The sequence below is a fragment of the Carcharodon carcharias genome, chromosome 4 (genome assembly GCF_017639515.1).
Source record: "Carcharodon carcharias isolate sCarCar2 chromosome 4, sCarCar2.pri, whole genome shotgun sequence".
NCBI classification, from domain to species: Eukaryota; Metazoa; Chordata; class Chondrichthyes; order Lamniformes; family Lamnidae; genus Carcharodon; species Carcharodon carcharias.
The window spans coordinates 25,151,797-25,173,895 of NC_054470.1; the positions used below are offsets into that span (position 1 = coordinate 25,151,797).

Genomic DNA, 22,099 nt, shown 5'->3' on the forward strand with positions numbered 1-22,099 from the left:
CCCCTATTTTTACTTCGCATATCTGCTCTGGTTTATTTCCATTACTAGATTCAATAATTTATCTTCCCATGTTTAACTTTTTAGATATTGGGTTAACAAGTACTCCTGTACAAATTGTAGGACCTTCATTCCTTTCTCTCCTTTACCTACCTCTTCTGTCCAATTAATACCTGGGTAGTTAAAATCCTCCATAATGATTTTCTGTTTTTTTTACTCAGTTCCATAATTTATCCACATGTTTCTTCCTTCTGTCGACTATACCCATCAGCGTGATTGACCTTTCATTTTATCACTATCCATACTGATTCTATTTTTGTCTTGCTGATAGCTGCCCCGTTTTTTTTCCACGCCATTATGTTAGCTGTAGTAAGTACAACTACTCCAACTCTTCCTTTTCCCTTATCCTTTCTAAATATGTTATACCCTGCAATATTAATTCCCAGTCCTTATTTTTCTGTAGTCATGTCTCAACAATCCCTACTATATCGGATTTCCCCCAAGGCAGAATTACCTCCGGCTCTCCTGTTTTATTTTGATCCCTGTGTGCATTTTTCAACTCATTTTTAATAGGATTTCCTCTCACTTTATTCTTAAACATCTTATTAGACTCCCGCGCTATAACTCTATTTCTTCTCTTGCGATCAATATCTTTCTTACCATATTTTCCCCTATGCTCTCCTTTCATGTTTTGTTTACATTTAGGCCATTTATGCTTCTTCTCTTCCCCCAATCCCCCACCCCGCCTTACTCGTTTAAAGCCTTTGCCACCTTTCCATGAGGACAAGGACCCCATCATAATTGATGTGGAGCTCACCCCATCAACGTGGCTCCTTCCTCTCCTAGAACTGATGTTAGTGATGCATTAAAAGGAATCTCTTTTTCCCACACCAGCCCTTTAGTGTTAATTGAATTAGTGTTAATTTAGTGTTAATTCCCCTGATCTGTCTCTCCCATGCAAATTTGCATTTTGCATGGATAGCAATCCAGCATTTGATGTCCTGCTTTTTAATTTGGAGCCTAAGTCTTAATACACTTTTCAGCAGGACCTCTTCTCTGTTCCTACCTATGTCATTTATTCCAACATTAACTATGATAGCTGGATTTATCCCCTCCCTTTCTATGTTGCTCTCTAGCCACTGTGTGACCACCCTTAACCTGGCACCAGGTATGAAACTCTTCGGAATTCTTGTTCTTGGCTGCAGAGTACTTTTTCTATACCCTAATTAGAGTCCCCTATAACTGAGACATTTTTATTTTGTTCTCCCCCTCTAAGCCATGCACTGTGTATGTTCTCCTTGCAGTCTTTCTGCATGTTCTCACAGGTTTTGTACCTGTTGGACAGGACCGGTGTCTGTGGGACCACCTCAACCTTCCTTAAATTTGCATTTACCAGCTCCCTAATAGGCACTGTCTCCCTTTCCATTGTCACGCTGCTTCTCCAATACCTTGTACTGGGTAATTGGATATTTTGTCCAGCTAAATATTAGGAAAGCCAAAGTCATTGTCTTCAGTCCTGGCCACAAAATCTAAATCTTAGTCTCCAAGTTCACCCCTCTCAGTGATCACTATTTGTGGCTAAACCATGCTGTTTGCAACCTTAGCATTATATTTGACACAGATGTGTTTCTGACCATGCATCTGTTGCATCACCAGCCACTACAGGAGTAAATATATCTTATTGCAGTTGTGCAGTGGAGGTACATTAGATTAATCCTTGGGATGAGAGGAGAGATTGGGGAGACTTGGCCTGTATTCCCTAGAGTTTCGAGGAATGAATTACAAAATTCTTACAGGGCATGACAGGGTAGGTTTAGATGAGTTTTCCCCAGCTGGTGAATCTAAAACCAAGGGACATAATCTCAGGATAAGGGATAGGCCATTTAAGACTGAGATGAGGAGGAATTTCTTCAGGGTGGTGAATCTTTGAAATTCTCTACCCCAGAGGGATGCTCAATCATTGAGCATGTTCAAAACATAAATTGATAGATTTCTGGAGACTAATGACACCAAGGGATATGGAGATAGTGCGGGAAAGTGGTGTTGAGGTAGATGATCAACCATGACCTAATTGAATGGCACAGCAGTCTTGACGGGCTGAATGGCCTACTCCTGATCAGCTGTGATCTAACTGAATGGCGGAGCAGTCTTGACAGGCTGAATGGCCTACTCCTGATTAGCCGTGATTTAATTGAATGGCAGAGCAGTCTCAATGGGCTGAATGGCCTACTCCTGTTCCAATGTACCTAATTCCACCTCTGTAACATTGCCTGATTCTGCCCCTTCCTCAGCTCATTTGCTGAAACCGTCACCCATGCCTCCGTTACCTGTAAACTTGACTATTCCAATACACACCTGTTAGTCTTTTAACTTCCACCCAGTATAAACTTGAGCTGTTCCAAAACTCCTTTGCCTGTATCTTAACTTGCATCAAGTTTTATTCATCCTTCACCCAGGTACCCACTGATCTACACTGCCTCCTTGTTTGGCAACATCTCAACTTTCAAAATGCTCATCCTTGCTTTCAAATCTCTCCATGGCACCCCTTATCTGTAGCCTTCTCCAGCCCTACAAGCTTTTGAGATCTGTGTTCCTCCAATTTGGACTCTTATGCATCCAGATTTTAAATCACTCTACCATTGGCGGTCATGCCTAGGCCCTAAGTTCTGAAATTTTCATCCCTAAACTTCTCTGATTCTCTACTGCTCACTCCTTTTAATGTGCTATTTAAATCTACCTCTTTGGCCAAGGTTTTGATCATCTGTCCAAATAGCTATATAATATGGCTCAGTGTTAGATTCAGTTCTCTTGACACATCTGTGTAGTATCTCGAGATGTTTTACTACATTGTTCTGGTGATCTGTCAAGGGTAGGTCCTCTGCTCATTTCTCCATGCCTCACAATCCTGCTCATAAGAGCCTCCCATTATCAAGTTCAGTGAGGAATGTGACTAGAGAAAAGAATGCATGAAGTGCCTTTCCATTTTCTTGTGTGCTTCAAGAAAATACAAGTCCTCTTCCTGAAGGACCCTCTACCTGTAAGTAGGTGTTGTTGTGTCCCCCACCATCACCACCGAAAGTTTGCTGTTGCTACCATTGGCCATTGTTCATAACCCTGAGTATGGGCCCTTTACCTGGACCCTTACCTTCACCACATTAAAGATGCCACATAAATACAAGTTGCTGTTGTTGACTTTGTCAGAAAACCCACTGCTGGCTCAAGGTTAAATAATTATCGTCTTCATTTGTTACTCCATGCAAAGTCGAATGCTGCTATCATTCAGAAGGAGAGCACCTGGTTACATTGTGCATTCATTGACAGCCAGGTGATTTATTTTCTTGTTGCTTCATATAAATCCTTATTCTAAATTTCTTTGAGTTATCAGCAGTGGTAGATTTCTCTGAACTGTTATGACTGGGATGGGAGGAATGCACAGTTTGACTAGCTCCACTACTCCATAGGTTGCACCATTAATTTAAAAATTTGATTCACTCACTAAAGTGGCCAATTGTTTACTTTCGCTACTGTTACCTGGAATAAAAGAGACTTTAACAAGGCTTCTTTCAATAAACAACAAACGTATTGGTTTATTATAAAACCAGTCTTGTTAAATAGAAAGGCAAAGCTTATTAACATACAGTATGAAATATGAAAGTACACCAAGTACATCTTTCGAGATACCCTAACCGTGTCTCTCACACACATGTGCACATGCATACGTGCACAAACACACACTAAAATAAAAGGGGAATTCTGCCAAAGGTTAAAAGTCAATGGTTCAAGGGAAAAGGAAAGATGATAGAGTGCTTGAAACGACGTCCAGATTATATGGTTGGTTTCTCAGCACTGATCTGTGAAACAGTCAATGATTCTTGCACTGCTTTTCAGGCGGACTCGGGGAACTGTTGGCCGGTACTCAATCCCAGCACATAGAGCAACTTAGGAGCAGTTTATATTCACTTGCAGATGTGGACTGACTCTGGACTGCAAAAAGACTGCTATCTTCCTTCACAAGCAATTGGTCCTTCTTCTCAAAGCCAAACCAAAACCAACTTTTAAATATAGTTCCTGGCATGTTTTTTTCTAGAGCCATAAATTACCACGTGGCCCCTTTTATACACAGTCCACTCAGTTCAAGAGGTTTCCAGCTTCTTTGCAACTGCTTAATTATCTTTTCTTGCAATCTGAGTTCTTGCATTAACCCTTGAAGGAACAGTGTATTTCAAAACACAAATTCTTCCAGAATGTTCTTAATCCTCGAAGATGAACTATTTTCTGTGACTAAAGTGTTCATCATAAAACTAGGATTTGTTTTTCTAACGATTGTAATATTCCTTGTCAGTTCAAAACATTTTGATATTTTCTATTACAATCCTAGTATCTGTGAAGAGAAGTTGTATTTCATTTTCCTTTTATTTTCTGTACTTATAGTTTTAATTACTGAGAAATTTCTTCAAAGATGTTAACTTATGTAATGGTTAACTGTGGACTACCCTAATCCACATTGATTGTCTGTTTAGCCACAGTTTTACATTTTCATTGAGTGCCATGGGTACGTAAAATCAAAGCATTTGCACTATCAAAATAAACTACACAGCATCTTAATTCCATGCCGTTTTAAAGTCTTTTTTTTTTACTTGTCCTTACTGGTTTTGCTTTCCAAGTAATCACAACTTCCTAAGCCTAGATTGCTATATTACCAAACTTATCTTGAACATTTGTAAGATCTACATCTGGATACAATCTGTAAAAATAATCCTCTATCATATTCACAGGTTCTGATTCTGCTGTTTTACTTCTTTCTGGGCATTCAATTTACATTTGAGTTGATTGGATTTACTTGTTATAGTAATACAGACTGTGCATGCCCTTTTTATTGCACAATGCTGTCTTAATTTTTACTCTACCTGGTGAGTCCATCCAGAATGCTATTGTTAACCCTGTCTTTTGCCCATTTATTAACTTAAGCCAGTCTATATAAATATCTTTAGATCTGTGTTTCAGATGTGATGTACTTTGCTATATTTTGAAATGAGCAAAACATTTAAAGATCAACATAGGTTTGTTTCCCAATGGAGAATAAAGATTGTTTCACATATATTGATTGTAGCTCTAATTTACTATGTTTCCTTCCTTTAAATAGATTTAAAGTTCATGGTGGACTTGCTTTACTTTCAATTTGCATCTCGGACCAGAAACTTAGAGGAGCTTTAGAATTAATTGATAGTATTCCTAAACCAAAACGTAATTCACCGCCACCATCTTTAAAATCTCTTCAGGTAGGCTTAAATCATTATATTTGAAGTGAAAAATGTGTGGAATCCTGTGAAATATTGATAGCTCTTTAGTTGGAGAAAATATGCTTCATAAACCATATGATGTTCTGTAACAAGCTACTGTATGTTACCAGTTTGTAGTAATTTTAAATTAACGTCCATCTGGAAATTTTTCTGAATGAAATAGATGTCATTGGGATGAATAGTTTTTACAAGGTATACTTGGAAAATGTTTTTTAGGATAAGTTTGAGAAATATAATTGATGTCTAGTTAATTTTCTCTTACAACATGTGAAATTTATTTAGCCACAGAAATTATCACCTAACATGACTCCACGATCTATGCAAAAAAGAGCAGTACACAAGGACCTGTACTCTTCTGTTCTGAGTATGGCAGGTAAGATTGGCTGTACTATGAAAAATGTAATCCATTCATATTGTCTAAGTAGACAATAGCATTCCCTTTCATCAAACCAGTCAGCATCCTCACTTCATATTAACATCCATCTCCATTTTATGCACTTCAGTTGTTGCTGCACCTCTGTGTGTTCTGGGACAGTGCATTCCACGTTCTGCCTTTTAACTTATGAAGAAATCTTTCCTGAATTCTCTTTTACTGCCAGTGGTTATTAGCTTTATTTTAGACATCTCACCCAGTTATATCCGTGATTGTAGGCGTTATAACTTAAGTTTGTCCAGTCTCTCCTTGTAACTAAATCCATTCAGACTGGGTACAGTGATGAATCAGGACTAGAATAACCTTGCAAATGTGAGTACCCAAAACAGCATAAGTATTCCATATGGAGATCAATCACATCTTTCATTTAACTCCAGTAGTGACAGTTTTTATATCCCATGCATCCTTGTTCATCTCCTTCCATTTGTTTATCACAACCCCACACTTCTCTTGTGCAACCTCATGCTTCCCTATTTAAACTGTATTCCCATCTGCGATTCATTCTTGTGTCCAAAATATACTTCACACTTCAGTAAATTAAGCTGCACCTGTCATTGTTCTGCCTATTTACTTAATTTATTCATGCTTTTTTTTGGTCAATCCTTGCTTATTTTGTATGGTTTAAAAGTTTTATTCATTTGTCATCAAATGACCTTGGGATGTTTTATGATGTTAAAGGTGTTATGTAAATTCAAGTACTATTATCGTCAAATCAATCCACAATTTTGAAAATTTTACAAACTCATCTTAACTGTTTTACTGCACACAGCAGTTAGTTTCAAACGTTTCAGAGCATCAGAAGGATCAAAACTGATTTGGACAGCAGGAAGAGCCAATGTAAATTGGCTGAATAAAACTGAAATGAACTTGGCCTTTGTACTCTCTGCCTCTGTTTATAAAGCCCAGGATCTGGTATGCCACCCTAACCACTTTCTCAGTCTGCCCTGCTACTGTCAATGATCTGCGTACATGGCCCTCAGGTCTCTCTGCTCCAATATTCCCTTTAGAAATGTACCCTTTATTTTATATTGCCTCTCCTCATTGTTCCTAACAAGATCTATCACTTTTCATTCATGTGTCACATGTCTACCCATTTCACCAGATTGTCTTTGTCCTCTTGGAAATCTGCCACTATCCTCCATATAGTTCACAATACTTCCAAGTTTTGTGACTTCTGCAAATTTTGAAAATGTCCCCTATCTACTCAAGTCTAGGTCATTTTTTAATGTGCCCTGTATCTGAAAAATAACCATTTGCCACAGCTCTCTTTTCTGTCTTTCGGCCAATTTTATATGTATGCTGCCACTGCCCTTTTTATTCCATGGGCTTCAACTTCACTGGCAAGCCAATTATGTGGGACTTTATCTACTGTCTACTGGATATTGTCAGAGCCCTCCTTTTAAATTTTTGAAAATCTTTTCAATCTTGGTCTTTTCCAAACATAGTCCCATAATTATCCTTGTTGCTAAATTCTACTTGCCTTCCAATGAAAGTATATACTCCTGAAAGTGAAATGCCTAAAATTTATAACATATTGATAATCAAATGAAATGAAGATCAGTTTAGGATTAAGGAACAAAAAGGCAGTTTCAGTTATTGTAGGAAACCCATGTAAAGTGCAAACATGCTTTGTTTTTATGTAGTAGATAGCACACATTCTCATTAAAATTTTATCCTTTATTCTATTCGTATATTTTTGTATATTTTGTCATGCTGAGATTTGTCTTCCATTTTAGCCATCTGCTATTTTGAAATTGAATCCAATATCACCTGTTTTACACAAAGTCAAAATGATTTCTTACATTGCTGCTAGGATTTTCTTTTTATCATAACCTAGCCACATTGTTTAATGTTAATAAATGGTACAGTTTTATATTACACAAATATCATGCTCCATTATAGTCCCTAGATAGTGGAAAAATACTTATTTCTTTCGTTCATATATATCTTGAAAAATTCCATTCATGGGTGGAGTCATTGGAAATGAATTGGACTTTTTAAACTGATGTGAAATTGATTAGTAAAGATTGTTTTTGTTTCAGATGGAAACTTGCTTTGGTCCATTCTAAGAAGGAATGTTCACATTTGTAATACTATTAATAAAGCTACATAACATTTGAACATATAGCATATGTGTTTACTGATTTAAAATTCCCTATGTAAAATGTGTAACTAGATTTAGCTTCTGCAGATTCAGATGATGAATTCTATGATGCTCCAAGCTCACCTGTGGATGAACCAGTATTTCTGCTAGCCAAAGATAATTCATTACAAAGAACAGAAAGTGTACGCCAGAAACAGTTGAGGAAACAAGAAACTATGAAAAATATGACTGACTTCCAAATGCAATTTGAAATAACAAAGGTAATTATTGTCCCTATTCTAGACCATCAAGTTTGTCCAAAAATGCTTGTCACCTTTACTGATGCTGAACTAAGCTTTAATTTTAGAAAAGCTTCAACCTTAATTTCAGAATAACCTCATTCATCTCACCAATATAAATTTGTGCCGTATTTTTAAAAACCTAAGGCAGATTTTTCAGATGATGGGGTTTCCCGCTCTGCCGCCAAAGAGTCAGCAGGTATCACATCCCCGTCAATCGCAGCAGCTTTGTAGCTATTAAATGCTCTGAGCAGCGTTGATTAGTTGGAGATGGGACTTCTGCCCCTCACTTGGGTATAAGGTCGCCTCAGAGAGATGTTGATCCATCTGATACGCCGGCATCTCTCTAGTCCCAGCAGTGCCTGTGGCAGCAGTGGGCAGGACTGGGACTAAAAGAAATCCCCAGAATCCAAGAGCAGGCAAGAACAGGGGGCCTCATGGGGTGAAGGTGGGTGGATCACCCAGGCCTTGCCCACCCTAGGTAAAATTGGTAACATTGCCAGCAGGTTGTCGATGGACAGGTCACCCTGGGAATTTTACAGGCCCTGCCACCTGCAAACCTGCCATCAAGGAACCGTAAAATTCTGCCCCTACTCTCTTAAGGATGTGATGAAGCTATTAATTACCCAGTCACTTTTTTCTGCGTGTCTTTGTGCATGTTTGTATATGTGTGAGGAGCTGTGATATAATATTGTTAGCCCTCTTGTGAATACAAATTTGCCATCTAAATCTTAAATTCATTTGGATTTTAAACAAATCATAATATACTAAATATTAGTATGATGGCTTTTTCTTGTAATAAAAAGTTTCTTGGAGTAGAAAAGGGGACAAACAAAATAGGGTTATTTACTGAGATGGGTGTAGGGGCTGTGCTGAATCATGTTATGAGCTATTTCTATGTTGCATCTATTCATGTCAGACCAGCGTCTGGATTTTTTCTTAATGAAGACCAATGCTGTTTCAGGCAAGTTTTACTTTGGGTTTAAATAAATATGTAAATGCTGTCTTAAAATGTGGACATTTGAGTATTCAAGGCTATCTCATTTCCTAGGTAGGTAGTAAACAACGTATTAAACTTAGCAATAGAGGTTACTTCACCAATGCCTTAAGCTTTAAAAGGGAAAGCCGACTGAGGTAGTAGGCAAAATCATTATCAAAAGTGGTTAACCCAGCAGGATACCTCCTGAGAGAAAAGAAAAATGTCTCTTGATTAATACCTGTGAATGAGAGACTCCTCTTGGGTATTTTTTGCTTTTACCTTATCCATGTAGCCCTGCAATTCTTCCTATTCAGATAATATCCAATTCCCTCTTGAATGCCTCAATTAAACCTGTATCGACCAGACTCTCAGGCAGTGCACACCAGATCCTAACCACTCACTGCATGGAAAAGTTTCCCCTTATGTCACCAATGCCTCTTTTGCCAATTACCTTAACCAATTAACTCTAGATCTCAGTCCTTCCACTCTGCCCAGATCCCTCATCAAACTTCCTCTCAGAACAGTCCAAACCTCTCCAATCTACCTAGATAATTGAATATCCTCATCCCTGGAACCATTCTCGTGAATCTTTTCTGCACCCTGTCTAATACCGTCACATCCTTCCTAAAGTGAGGCACCATGAACTGGACATAATACAGTTGAGGCTGAACTAGTTTGCACAAGATATTTGAACTGATAGCAGCATCCGTTCTTGTGCTGTTAGTCTCACTGTAAAAAACCCTTGAAAATGTTATAGCTTGTTGAATGAAGTGTAACTGGGTTTTTAATGGCATTCTGACTTCATGATTTATTGTTAAACACCCTTATTGGCCCAGAAAAGCTAACTTTATATTTATGGACTTTCAATTTTCTCCATTGTGATTTTTTAAAAAAAAATACATGTTTATTTTTCTTTAAAATGTGTTTACCTTTGAATCAAGGTAGAAACTAAAGTAATCAGTCATTTATTTCACTTTCTGGAATTTTATATTACAATTAGAAGTACAGCGCTTTTAACTTTCTGGTTTCCTGTTAGAATACCTAATTGTGATTGGTTGCTTATCCTGCTTGTTGGCATCAATACTGCTGCACACCTGGTAATTCCCTTGACTTGGTGCCAGATTTAAATGGCAGTTGGGAAAGGGGAAGTCCGCACAAAGATTACTAAATCATTGTGAGCAGATTTCTTTAAGGTGGGCATCATTTGCTGACTGCAAAATCTGGGCCATTGCTTAAATATCTGCCTATTTGAAAATCCTCCTAATAAATGCATACCATATTGGCTGCAGAATGGTGCAAATTAAGGTTGATGTAATACCTAGGAGAGCTAAAAGAACTCAAAAATTGAGATCATCGGCTGCATCTCATTTATTATATGGAATTTTTGTTTCAAAATGTGGTTTGCATTTTTCTAATTGTTATAATTTCAATAACGTCTGTCTAGATGTCACTGGGAATCTATCGCCACGTAGAGGATACTGAAAGGCCCGTATTAGAACTGGAAATATTAGGACTTGGTACAGAGCTAAAACTCCGAACACATGATATGACTTCACTCACATTTCTGAAAGAAGTCAGCTTAAAATGCCCAGAGCATACAGGTAAGAGGAAAAAGACTTATGTAGTTTTCTAATACTATAATTGTGTTAAACATTTAAAACTCATCAAATGATAGTTATACTATGAATACCCAGATTTAAAAATGATAAACTCTGGAATTTTTATACATAATTTTCATTCTCTGACTTGAGTTGTGACATTAAGACAGTAATAGTTTAGAAAACATTTCTAATTTACAGCTTGCTGTGTTATAGCCAGTCTGAAGAGTAACCATTTAAATTGTGGCTCATGATTCCACAACCGGATCAGTTCTAATTTTCCTGAATGGCACTATCGAGTACCATACCTATATTCATGCCAAAATGCATGTATTAAATTAGTAATATGTTTAATAAATAAAATTCTTCCTTTTGACTTCATAGAGCTTCTACATAGATAACAGAAATATCTCCACAGTCAATTATTACTAAAAATTACCCTTCTCTAACATTGAGCCTCTGGTGCATGACATCAGTCATAAGCTTTGGGGATGGATATACTGGGTTTGTCTCCCAAATCTCCTGTCTGAGGTTGTGATGGATTCATCGGCACAAAGCCAGAATAATTTTATTTTACTCAAATCCCATGAAACAGCTATGATATGAGGAATTAAGGGGAGCTATGCATATGGGATCTTAGAGGAAACTAGGAAATCCATCCAGAGTTTAGTGTATAGGCTTTATAAAAACAAATATTGCAGATTCTAGAAATCTGAAATAAAAACAGAAGATCAGGCAACATCTATGGAGAGAGTTTACCTTTTAGGTTGATGACCTATCATTAGAACTCAGTGGTCTTTAGTTTGGTTCAATAATAATGATATATATTTGTGGTAGCCCCATTCCTTGAAAAGTCGATGAAAATTGTTTATTTTAAAGATAAATGTTACCTCCAGGAGAATACCAGCAATGTTGTTCTATTTACCCATGAGGGTTGCATTAATAGATCAATTGGAATTGATCGGAGTGTAGTATCTATATCATGTGGTCCCTACCCTACTTGTTAATATAATGAACTGCAGTAGTTTTGTTAATCAACTTTTTCATAAAGCATGCTTCAATGCAAGGTTAAACATTTCTGTGCTGGACATGCAGTTTGCAATCTAAGCTTTTTATTTATTATGGAGTATCTCGTGCTGAGGCTCCCTGCAAGTGATTTTTCTGCTCTCTGTCATGTCCATTCCATCAATACCATGAAGGCGATCAGTCATTATTGAATGGAACTGAAGGGAAATGTCACAGGAGCTATGTAGGGTACAAGGAATGCATTCTGTGAAATTAGCTTCCCCCACCCCTCCGCAGGAACTTGAAGTCAGAAGGGGCGTCGCAGTCAAAAGTAACATTTGACAAAAACTCTCCACACCCCAGAGTGGATGGTATTAAACCATGATGTGAAACAGCAATAGAAATTTTTTTTTAGCAGAAATGGTTACACTCAACAGGAGAAACTCCATTTGAAAGACATCCATATGGTAAAATAAAAGATCTTGGTAAGAAATTAACTTGTCACGAACATGAGGACTGTTGTCCATGTATATACAAATATCAGATCCCTCTACTGCTACAGCCACTTCAGAATTGTGTCCTTAAGCTTCTAGTTCTTCCTACCAAAATTAATCACTTAACACTTCACTGCATTAAATTTCACCTGCCACTTGTCTGCCTATTTCACCAGCCTGACTAAGCCCTTTTGAAGTTGGTCACTAGCCTCCTCACAATTCATAATACTTCCAAGCATCGTATCATCTGCAAATTTTGAATGGGGCAGTAGTAGCCCTGTACACCCAAGTCAAGATCATTAATATATATCAAGGAAAGCAGAGATGCTATCTCAGAACCCTGGGGAACCCCAGGATATACCTTCCTCCAGTCTGAAAAACAGCCATTCAACACTATTGTTTCCTGTCAATTAACCAATTTTGTATCCATGCTGCTACTGGCCCTTTTTATTGAATGAGATTTAAGTTTGCTGACAAACCTGTTATGTAGCATTTTATCAAATGCTTTTTTGGATGTCTATGAACACCTCATCAATGCTCTTTGTTACCTCCTCAAAACTCAAGCAAGTTAGTTAAGCTCAGTTTTCCTCATGGCCTGTTTTAAAAGCAATCACAAACAAGGCTGTCTCACCATGTGACCTGTTACATGTCCAAATAAGATGGGGACCAGGTCGATTATACATCCTGTGATGAGTTTCACAGTTTGAGACAGCTAGTGTCTGTGTATCTGAGTGACCTATTTAATTTGAAATTACCCTTTTGAATTAGCTTCAGGAAAAAGCATTGAATCAATATCAGCCTGAAAAGTTCCTTTTGTTCCCTCATGAGACAGGGGACGTTTCAGTCCATAAGAGAGGTCAGATGATTCTCGGGCAGCCATCATTTTGTAGCCTTTTGGGCTTTTAAAAATATGAAGTATTGACTGAGAGTTCATATTGTACTGGACCATAACAATTTTGTCCCAGATGATTGTTTTCTCATTAAGGTTAAGCTGACTTGCCTGTAGATATTAGGTGTATTCTTACATTCTTTTTTGAATAAAGGTATAACATTTGCAATTTGCCAGTCCTCTGGCACCGCTGTATCTAAGGCGAATTGGAAGATTTGTGGCCAGTGCCTTTGTAATTTCCACCCTCGCTTCCCTCAGTATCCTTGGATTCATCTAATCTGGTTCTGGTGTCCTATCAATTTCAAGTGCAGCTAGCCTGCCTAATACCACCTCTTTATCAATTCTTAGCTCATGCTAAATCTCAGCTAGCCCTCTTTAACTATGACTAGGGCAGCATCTGCTTCCTTGATAAATATGGATGCGAAGTGTGCATTTCTTATCTTGACCATGCCTTTCCCCTCCATGTTTAATTTGCTTTTTAGGTCCCCAATTGGTCCCACTCCTTTTTGCTATTTATTTACTATTTACATTTACTATTTATATGTCCAGAAAACTTTTGGATCGTTTTTACTGTTAGCTGCCAATCTCTCCTCATTCTCTGTTTCTTTTTGTTTTTTCACTTACTTCTGAACCTTCTATATTCAGTCTGGTTCTCAGTTGTATCATCCACCTGACATTTGTCATATGAACCCTTTTTCAGCTTCAGCTTACTCTTTATCTCATTCATTATCGGTGCTCTGGATTTGTTTGAACTATCTAGTCTCCCTCATGGGACTTTCTCTTCTTTGAAGGGAGCCCGTTGTTCCATTACAGTTTCTGCTTGCCAATCATTGATTACAATTTACCTGGGCTACTTATCCCATCTCTTTCCCCGGAATCGGATCCAGAAATGCCTCCTTCCCTGTTGGACTAGATATATACGGATATAGAAAACTCTCCTTAACACACACACACTCGAAACTCTTGCCCTGCTCTGAAATTACTATCCCAGCCTATAATTAGGATAATTAAAGTCCTGCATTATAAGTGTTCTTTCATTTTTACACCTCTGTATAATTTCCTTGCAAATTTGCTACTCCATATCTTTCCCACTAGTTGATGGCCTATAAAATACATCCAGCAATGTAATGTAACCTTTGTTGTTTCTTAGCTCAAACCAAATAGATTCTGTCCTTGATTGCTCTAGGACATCCGCTTTCTCCAGCACTATAATGTTCTCCTTAATCAATACTGCTACTCCTTTCTCTCCTTCCCTGTCTTTCTTGAGTACCTTGTAACCGTGTATATTTAGTATCCAGTCCTGTCCTTCATTGAGCAGGGTACCAACTATCGCAGATTTTCTGGGACTGTCCCATAATTCAGTCTTTTGTCCTGCATCCCAGGTCAAGCCTTCCTAAGATGAGTGCTGTCCCGGAGTTTATCGGTGTTGACAAGCTTCTGAGTACACATGCTTTGGCCAGCCCTAGATTGGCGCATGCATTGGGCTTTTTTTTTGGTTTTTTTGTGTGCGTATGTTGACCAGGTTTTTTTTTTGCACACTTGTTGGTCCTGGAAGTGTCTTGATTTGCACTTGGGGTAATAAGCACATCTCCGGGGTAATAAGCACATGTCCGGGGGTGGGGGGTGCCTATGACCAAATCCGCTTACCCACTCTTACAGCTCTGACACCCACCCTCACCCCGCTTGTGCTAATGCCAAAGTGTCCCTTAAACAAAGAAAAACAGGGAGTTGCGCATTCACATACATGCACAGTAAACCTAATTTAGATCTTACCACATTTCCTCTTACACTAACCATTTTGGTTAACCATGCTTTACCATTTCCTACTCTAATGCTATCTGTTTCCCCTAATTCTTTTGTGCACTTTTGTTTCCTCCCCCCTAATATTATCTCCTGTTTCCCACACTTCTGCCACGTTAGTTTAAACCAGCCTCAATAGCACTAGCAAGTTATCTGCAAGGTCATTCGTCTCGGCTCTGTTTAGGTGCAGCCCATCTGGCACGTATAGATCCCACCTCCTTGCAAATCATTCCCAGTGACACAGAAATCTAAAGCTCTCCCTTCTGCACAATCTCCCCACTATTCATCTGGTCTGACCTACTATTTCTAAACTCACTTGCATGCATTATCAGAGTAATCCAGGTATTACTACTTGTAAGGTGCTTCTTGTTAGTTTCTTTCCTAGCTGTCTGAACTCTGCCAACAGGACCTCACCACTCTTTCTCCCCAAGTTATTTGCGCTGTTATGGACCATGACTGCTGGCTGTTCATCCTCCGTGCTCACATTGCCATGTAGCTGCTCAGTGACATCCTTGACCCTTGCACCAGCAAGCGACACACCTTCCTGGATTCATGCCTGCAGCTACATAAATGTCTTTTTGTTCCCCAAACTGTTGAGTTCACCCCCCTCCAGCCTGTACAGCTGAGTCAGCCATGGTGCCATGCACTCTGGTTCCTCAGATGTGCAGCCATCGCTCACACTGGTATTCAGAATGGGAGATGCATTCAGCGGGTGGCCTTCCCTCCACCTCCCCACCCACAACCAGCATTTCTGAAATTTTATGGATGGGCTGGGAAGGCATCAGGTAGTCTACTCACCCATGGGCCTTGCTGAGACCCCCAACTCCAGACTTACCTGGGCCCCTCTCTTCGGTGCAGTGGGACTGCCTGTAGCAGTTCTCTTAAGTGGGATTTCCACCCCAGATAGGCATGGAAGTCTTACCTTAAAGCATTAAACTGCTCAGGGGCAGCCATTGGGATTGTATGCGGTCATTTTAGCTGGGGTGCCGGGATGGCATCGCTCCTTAAAATCCAGACCTATGTTTTTCCTGGTGGGGAATCGAGAACTAGAGGGCATGGTTTCAGAACCCCCTTCCAGGGGCGGAGACAGCCAGACCTACAAGGGACACCTCTAGTCCGGCAGCAGATAAATAGAGGGCCAAGCTCCCGGCCTTCATTCACATTCCAGGAGTGGAAACAGCCGGACCTGCAAGGGACACCTTCTCGGTCAGCGGGCTGAGATTGAAAAAATCCAGGAATGACATCACAGGAAAACTGTAAATTTGTTGGCTGGTGAGAAGCTGTTGTTAGGGAGTGTGTTTAAATAGCTTAAAACTAGTAAAGCGTATTATTTATAAAGAAGTAACTACTTGGATTTCAGTAAGGAACACTAGCAATAGGGAAGTAATGTTAAATCAAGTCCAAATGAAATAAAGTAAACCAAAGTAAGATAAAGTTAAGTTACTAGTAATTTATTCTACCCATTCTACTTATTCTAAGTGTAATAAATGGTTTTTAGAGTTACAGGATGGCAGGTCAGCTCAGCCAGGTGGAGTGTACATCCTGCGGTATGTGTGAAATTGTGGACGCACCATGTGTCCCTGACAAACACATCTGTAGGAAGTGTCACTAGCTGCACAAGACTTGATCTCTAGGTTTCGGAATTTGAGCAGCGGCTGGAGTTACTGTTGTGCATCCATGAGGCATAGGACTATATGGATAGCACATTTAGGGAGGTGGTCACACACAGGTCAGAAGCGTACAGCCAGAGGGGGAATGGGTGACCACCAGACAGTCTAAGAGAACCAGGCAGGTAGTGCAGGAGTTCCTTAAGTCTATCCTGCTTGCTAATCATTTCCATTTTGAATGCTGATGAGGGTGATAGCTCCTCAAGGGAGTGCAGCCAGAGCCAAGCCTGTGGCACCACAGGTGGCTCAGCTGTACAGGGGGTGGAGGAAAAAGAATGGAAAGGAAATAGTGATAGAGGATTCCATAGTTGAGATCAGACAGGCATTTCAGTGGCAGTAAACGTGACTCCAGGATGGTGTGTTGCCTCCCTGGCGCCAGGATCATGGATGTCATGGAGCAGCTGCATGTCATCCTTCGGGGGGAGGGGGTTCAGCCAGAAGTCGTCGTCTACATTGGTACCAATGACATAGGTGGGAAGAGGGATGAGGTCCTGAAAGCAGATTTCGAGGAGTTAGGAAGGAGATTAAAAAGTAGGACCTCAAACTCAGTAATCTCAGGATTACTCCCAGTGCTAAGTGCTAGTAAACATGAGAGTAGGTAGATAGAATGATTAAATATGTGTCTGGAGAACTGATGTAGGAGGAAGGGCATCAGATTTCTGAGGCATTGGGACCGGTTCTGGGGCAGGTGACGCCTGTACAAACTGGACAGGTTACATCCGAGGTAGATGATCTAAAGGCACAAATAGACGTAAATGGACACGATAGAATTGCCATTATGGAAACATGGCTGCATGGTGACCAAGACTGGGAACTGAATATTCCCCAAGGACATTTGATGTTTAGGAAGGACAAACAAGAAGAGAAAGGAGTTGGAGTTGTGCTGATAATAAGGGATGGGATCAGTGCATTAGTAAGGGAGGATCTCAGATCAGAAGAACAATGTGTGGAATCTGTTTGGGTGGAGCTAAGAAACAGCAAAGGGCAGCAGACATTGGTTGGAGTTGTTTACAGACCACCAAACAGTAGTGGTAATATGGGGAATGGTATTAATCAGGATATGAGAGAAGCATGTAGCATGTGCAATAGAGTAATCATGGGTGACTTCAATCTGCATTAAAACTGGGTAAACCAATTGAGCTCTGGAACTGTGGAAGATGAGTTTCTGAAGTGTTCGGGATGGTGTTCTGGAGCAGAATGTTGAGGAACTAACTAGAAGACGGGCTATTTTAGATCTAGTATTATGTAATGAAAAAGGGATAATTAAAAATCTTGTTGTAAAAGAATGTTTAGGGACGAGTGACCACAATATAACACAATTTTACTTTATGTTTAGAAGTGAAATTATGAAGGCATGAGGGACAAATTGGCTGAGGTGGATTGGGAAATACTTTAAAAGATATGACTATACATAGGCAATGGATAGTCTTCAAAGAATTATTACATAGCTTACAGTATCTATATATTCCTTCAAGGTGCAAAAACCCAAAAAGAATCAGTCAACCGTGGCTGACAAAGGAAGTTAAGGATAGTATAAGATTGAATCTAAAGGCATATAAAGTTGCCAGAAGTAATAGTAAACCTGAGGTTTGGGAGGTTTTTAGAATACAGCAAAGGAAGACCAAGGGCAGAATTTTCCTCCCATTGGGGGGGATAGGAGGCGTGGTGCCATTTTAAGTGGGCGGGTCAGTTAAGGCCCGCCCAGCGTGACGTCTGCAGGGAAGCGCTATGTGCTCCCTGTGCGGAGGGGGGCGGGGGGGAGTCCCTTAAATCCAGAGTGCGCTCTTTCGCACATGCGCATGAAAGAGCGCACTCATCTCCCTGAGGCTAAGTGCTGCCTCAGAGAGATCACCTCCACTTTCAACAATATTAAAAATAGAAAAAAAAAATTTATTTACATGCCCCCTCATGTGACAATGTCACATGAGTTGGAACATGTTCATAATTTCCAGAACAACTGTATTAAAATTTTTAAAACCCTACATGAAACCTCATCCCGCTGGTGGATGAGGTTTCATGTTTTTTCTATTGCCCGCCGGGGCTCCTGGCCTGCCCGCCAGCCTTAAGGTTGGACAGGCAGGTCCTTTAATTGCTTAATTGATCCTGTCAATGGCCTCAATTGGCTTTTGACAGGTCAGTGGGCGCGCAGCTGATTTTGCTGCGCCCCTGCCTTCCTGAAAATTTAAATGGGGCGGGGTGATGTCGGGAGTTCTGCCCGACGTCATCCTGCACCATTTTACGCATCAGTGAGAAGGCCCCACCCCCATTCGCCGACGGCAAAATCCTGCCCCAAGAAACTGATAAAGGCAGAATAGAATATGAATGCAATCTAGCAAAAAACATGAAAATGGATTGTATAAAGTTTCTATAGGTATGTAAAAAGGAAGTGTTTTGCTAAGACAAATGTGAGTCCATTACAGACAGTCAGGAGAATTCATAATGGGGAATAGAGAAATGGCAGAAAAGCTAAATGATTACTTTGTGTCTGTTTTCACAGAGGAAGATACGGGAAATCTCCCAGATTTAGAGATCCAAGGGACTAGGGAGAATGAGGAGTAGAAGGAAATCAGTATAAGTAAGAATGTTGTATTGGACAAATTAATGGAATTGAAAGTTGATAAGTCCCCAGAACCTGATATTCTGCATCTGAGTGTTGAACGAGGTTGCTATGGAGATATTGGATGCATTGGTGATCATTTTCCAAAATTCTATAGATTCTGGAATGGTTCCTGAAGATTGGAAGGTAGCAAATGTCACCCCACTATTTAAGAAGGGAGGGAGAGAGAAAACAGAACTACAGACCTGTTAGCCTTATGTCAGTAGTAAGAAAAATGCTAGAATCTATTATAAAGGATGTGATAAATTGATACTTTGACAATCATGATCTGATTGGGCATAATCAGCATGGATTTGCAAATGGGAAATGATGTTTGATGAACATGTTGGAGTTTTTTGAGGCTGTTACTAACAAAATTGATAAAGGAGAGTCGATGGACATAGTATACTTGGATTTTCAGAAGGTTTTTGATGAAGTCCCCCACAAGAGGTTGATTAGCAAAATAAAAGCACATGGGATGGGAGGCAATGTACTGGCATGGATTAAAGATTAGCCAAAAGGCAGAAAACAGAGTAGGAATAAATGGGCCATTCTCGAGTTGGCAGCTTGTGACTAGTGGGGTACCGCAAGGATCAGTATTTGGGCCCCAGCTGTTTACAATATGTATCAATGATTTGGACGTGGGGACCAAATATAATATTTCCAAGTTCGCAGAGGATACAAAGCTTAGGCGGGAATGTGTGTTGTGAGGATGATGTAAAGCGGCTACAGGAGGATTTGGACAGACTTAATGAGTGAGTAAGAACATGGTAAATGGACTATATTGTGGAAAAATGTGACGTTATCCACTTTGCTAGAAGGAACAGATGTGCAGAGTATTTCCGAAATGGTAAGAGATTGTAGATGTACAAAGAGACCTGGGTGTCCTTGACCATAAGTCACTGAAAGCTAACATGCAGGCACAGCAGGCAATTAGTAAAACTTATGGAGTGGTGGGCCTTTTATTCCAAGAGGATTTGATTACAGAAGTAGTGAATTCTTGCTTCAATTGTGTAGAAGCTTGGTTAGACCGCACCTGGAGTACTGTGTACAGTTTTGGTCCCCCTACCTCAGAAAGGATATTATTGCCATAGAGGCAGTGCAAGAAAAGTTCACCAGGCTTGTTCCGGGGATGGCGGCACTGTTTTATGAAGAGAGATTGGGGAAACTGGACCTCTATTCTCTAGAGTTTTGAAGAATGAGAGGTGATCTCATTGACACGTACAAAATACTTAAAAGAACAGACAGGGTGGATGCAGGTAAGATGTTTCCCCTGGTTGGGAAGTCTAAAGCCAGGGGACACTATTTCAAAAATAAGGGGGAATCCACTTAGGACTGAGATGAGGGAAAATTTCTTTACTCAGAGGGTTGTGAATCTTTGGAATCCTCTATTCCAGAGGGCTGTGGAAGCTCAGTTATTGAGTATGTTTAAGGTAGGGATTGATAGATTTTTGATTAACAATAATGTAAAGGGTTATGGGGATAGTGTGAGTAAAAGGCATTGAAATGTTCGATCAGCCATGATAGTATTAAATGGCGGAGCAGGTGCGACAGGCTGGATGGCCTTCTCCTGTTCCTATGTTCCTAATAGGGATCTTCCATTTAACACTAAGATGAGGAAGAATTTCTTCTCTGTAGGTTGCTAATCTTTGGAATTAGCTTCCACTGCTCTCTAGGGTAAATAAGTCATTAATTATATTCATGTCTGGGTTAGATAGATTTTTGATCTACAAGGGTGTCAAGGATTATGGGGGATGGACAGGAAAGCGAAATTGAGGCTACATCAGATCAGCCATGATCTTATTGAATTGCAGAACAACGTCGAGGGGCTTAATGGCCTATTCCTGCTCCTAGTTAATTGAACACAAATGATCAAATTGGTCTTAGTTGTATACTAATTAATTGATCTAGTATTACATTAATATACTATTTAAATTAAACTTGATAAAAATTCAAAGTTTACCAGTATACTTGCCCCACATGATCACTTGTGCTGCGATGTCGCATCTCAATACACCCCAGTTTCCTGCTGTCCTGTCACTGCTGGTGATTCCTGTGCTCATGCTTAGTTCTGATGTGCATTCATGTTGTTTTCAGTTGTCTGCTTGCTGGAAGACTCTGTGTGTGATGGTTAGGTCAAACGCGTTGCAACTGGAGAGAAGGAGCTGTCCATTCAAATTTGCTCTGCCAATACCATGGTGTCCTAGTACTCCTCTCCTTGTATTACAGTCTGCAGTGCCCACTTGGGCATTGCAATCACCAAGGATAATGATGTTATTCCTCTGCTGGAGAAACATCAACAATGTCATGTAGCACTCCATGGATCTTCATCTTCTCCATAGAGTTCTGTGTTCCCTTCTGTAAGAGTGACTTGAAATACCCAAGTGCCTCTGAGAGGTGTGTATACCTGTATGTAGTGTAAAAGATGATGGCCTGAATCATGAACACGCTGAATGAGTGTGAGTGGCATGCCATTAAGGATTATGTTAAGTATCATTTCAGAATGAGAGATAAGCTGTTGAAGGGGACTGAGGTTGTAGATGAGGATTGTGATCATAGGTAGTGGCAGAGGGAGCAAGTGAAAGCCATGCTTGCCAAAAGAGTGATGGCAGGAGGAAGTGCAATGAGTTGGTCCAGTTGGTAGTGATGCAAGTTACGTAGCGGGGTGGGCGAGGGGTGAATGAAAAAAGTGAGAGGGAATGCAGTACATGATGTGATTGAATGTAGTCATAAGCTCACCTTTTCTAGTCTAGTCAGGTCATTGAACTTCTTCATTATAGAATCCATAACCCTTAGGTTACTGCTGCTGGCAGCTTTTGCCACCTTCAGCCAGGCCTCGTTGGTGACAGTGGGTTTCTTCTTTGTGTAACGGCAGCTCTCCTTACCTGCCCTGGCAATCCATGCAGAAACTCATCTGACAAACCTTTCCTCTTCTCCTACTGGTGGTTCAACCTCTTGT

General features: G+C 40.0%; 1 protein-coding gene across 7 annotated transcripts in view; it reads left to right on the plus strand.

Annotated features, from left to right (window-relative positions):
* vps13a (vacuolar protein sorting 13 homolog A) overlaps window positions 1-22,099 on the plus strand; it is a 524,014-nt gene that overhangs the window by 162,792 nt on the left and 339,123 nt on the right. For all 7 annotated transcript variants that reach the window (XM_041186720.1, XM_041186723.1, XM_041186721.1 and 4 more), the window contains exons 23-26: window positions 5,141-5,276; window positions 5,580-5,670; window positions 7,922-8,094; window positions 10,536-10,692. In XM_041186720.1, the coding sequence (XP_041042654.1) occupies window positions 5,141-5,276; window positions 5,580-5,670; window positions 7,922-8,094; window positions 10,536-10,692 (557 nt within the window). The remainder of the gene's footprint in view (window positions 1-5,140; window positions 5,277-5,579; window positions 5,671-7,921; window positions 8,095-10,535; window positions 10,693-22,099) is intronic.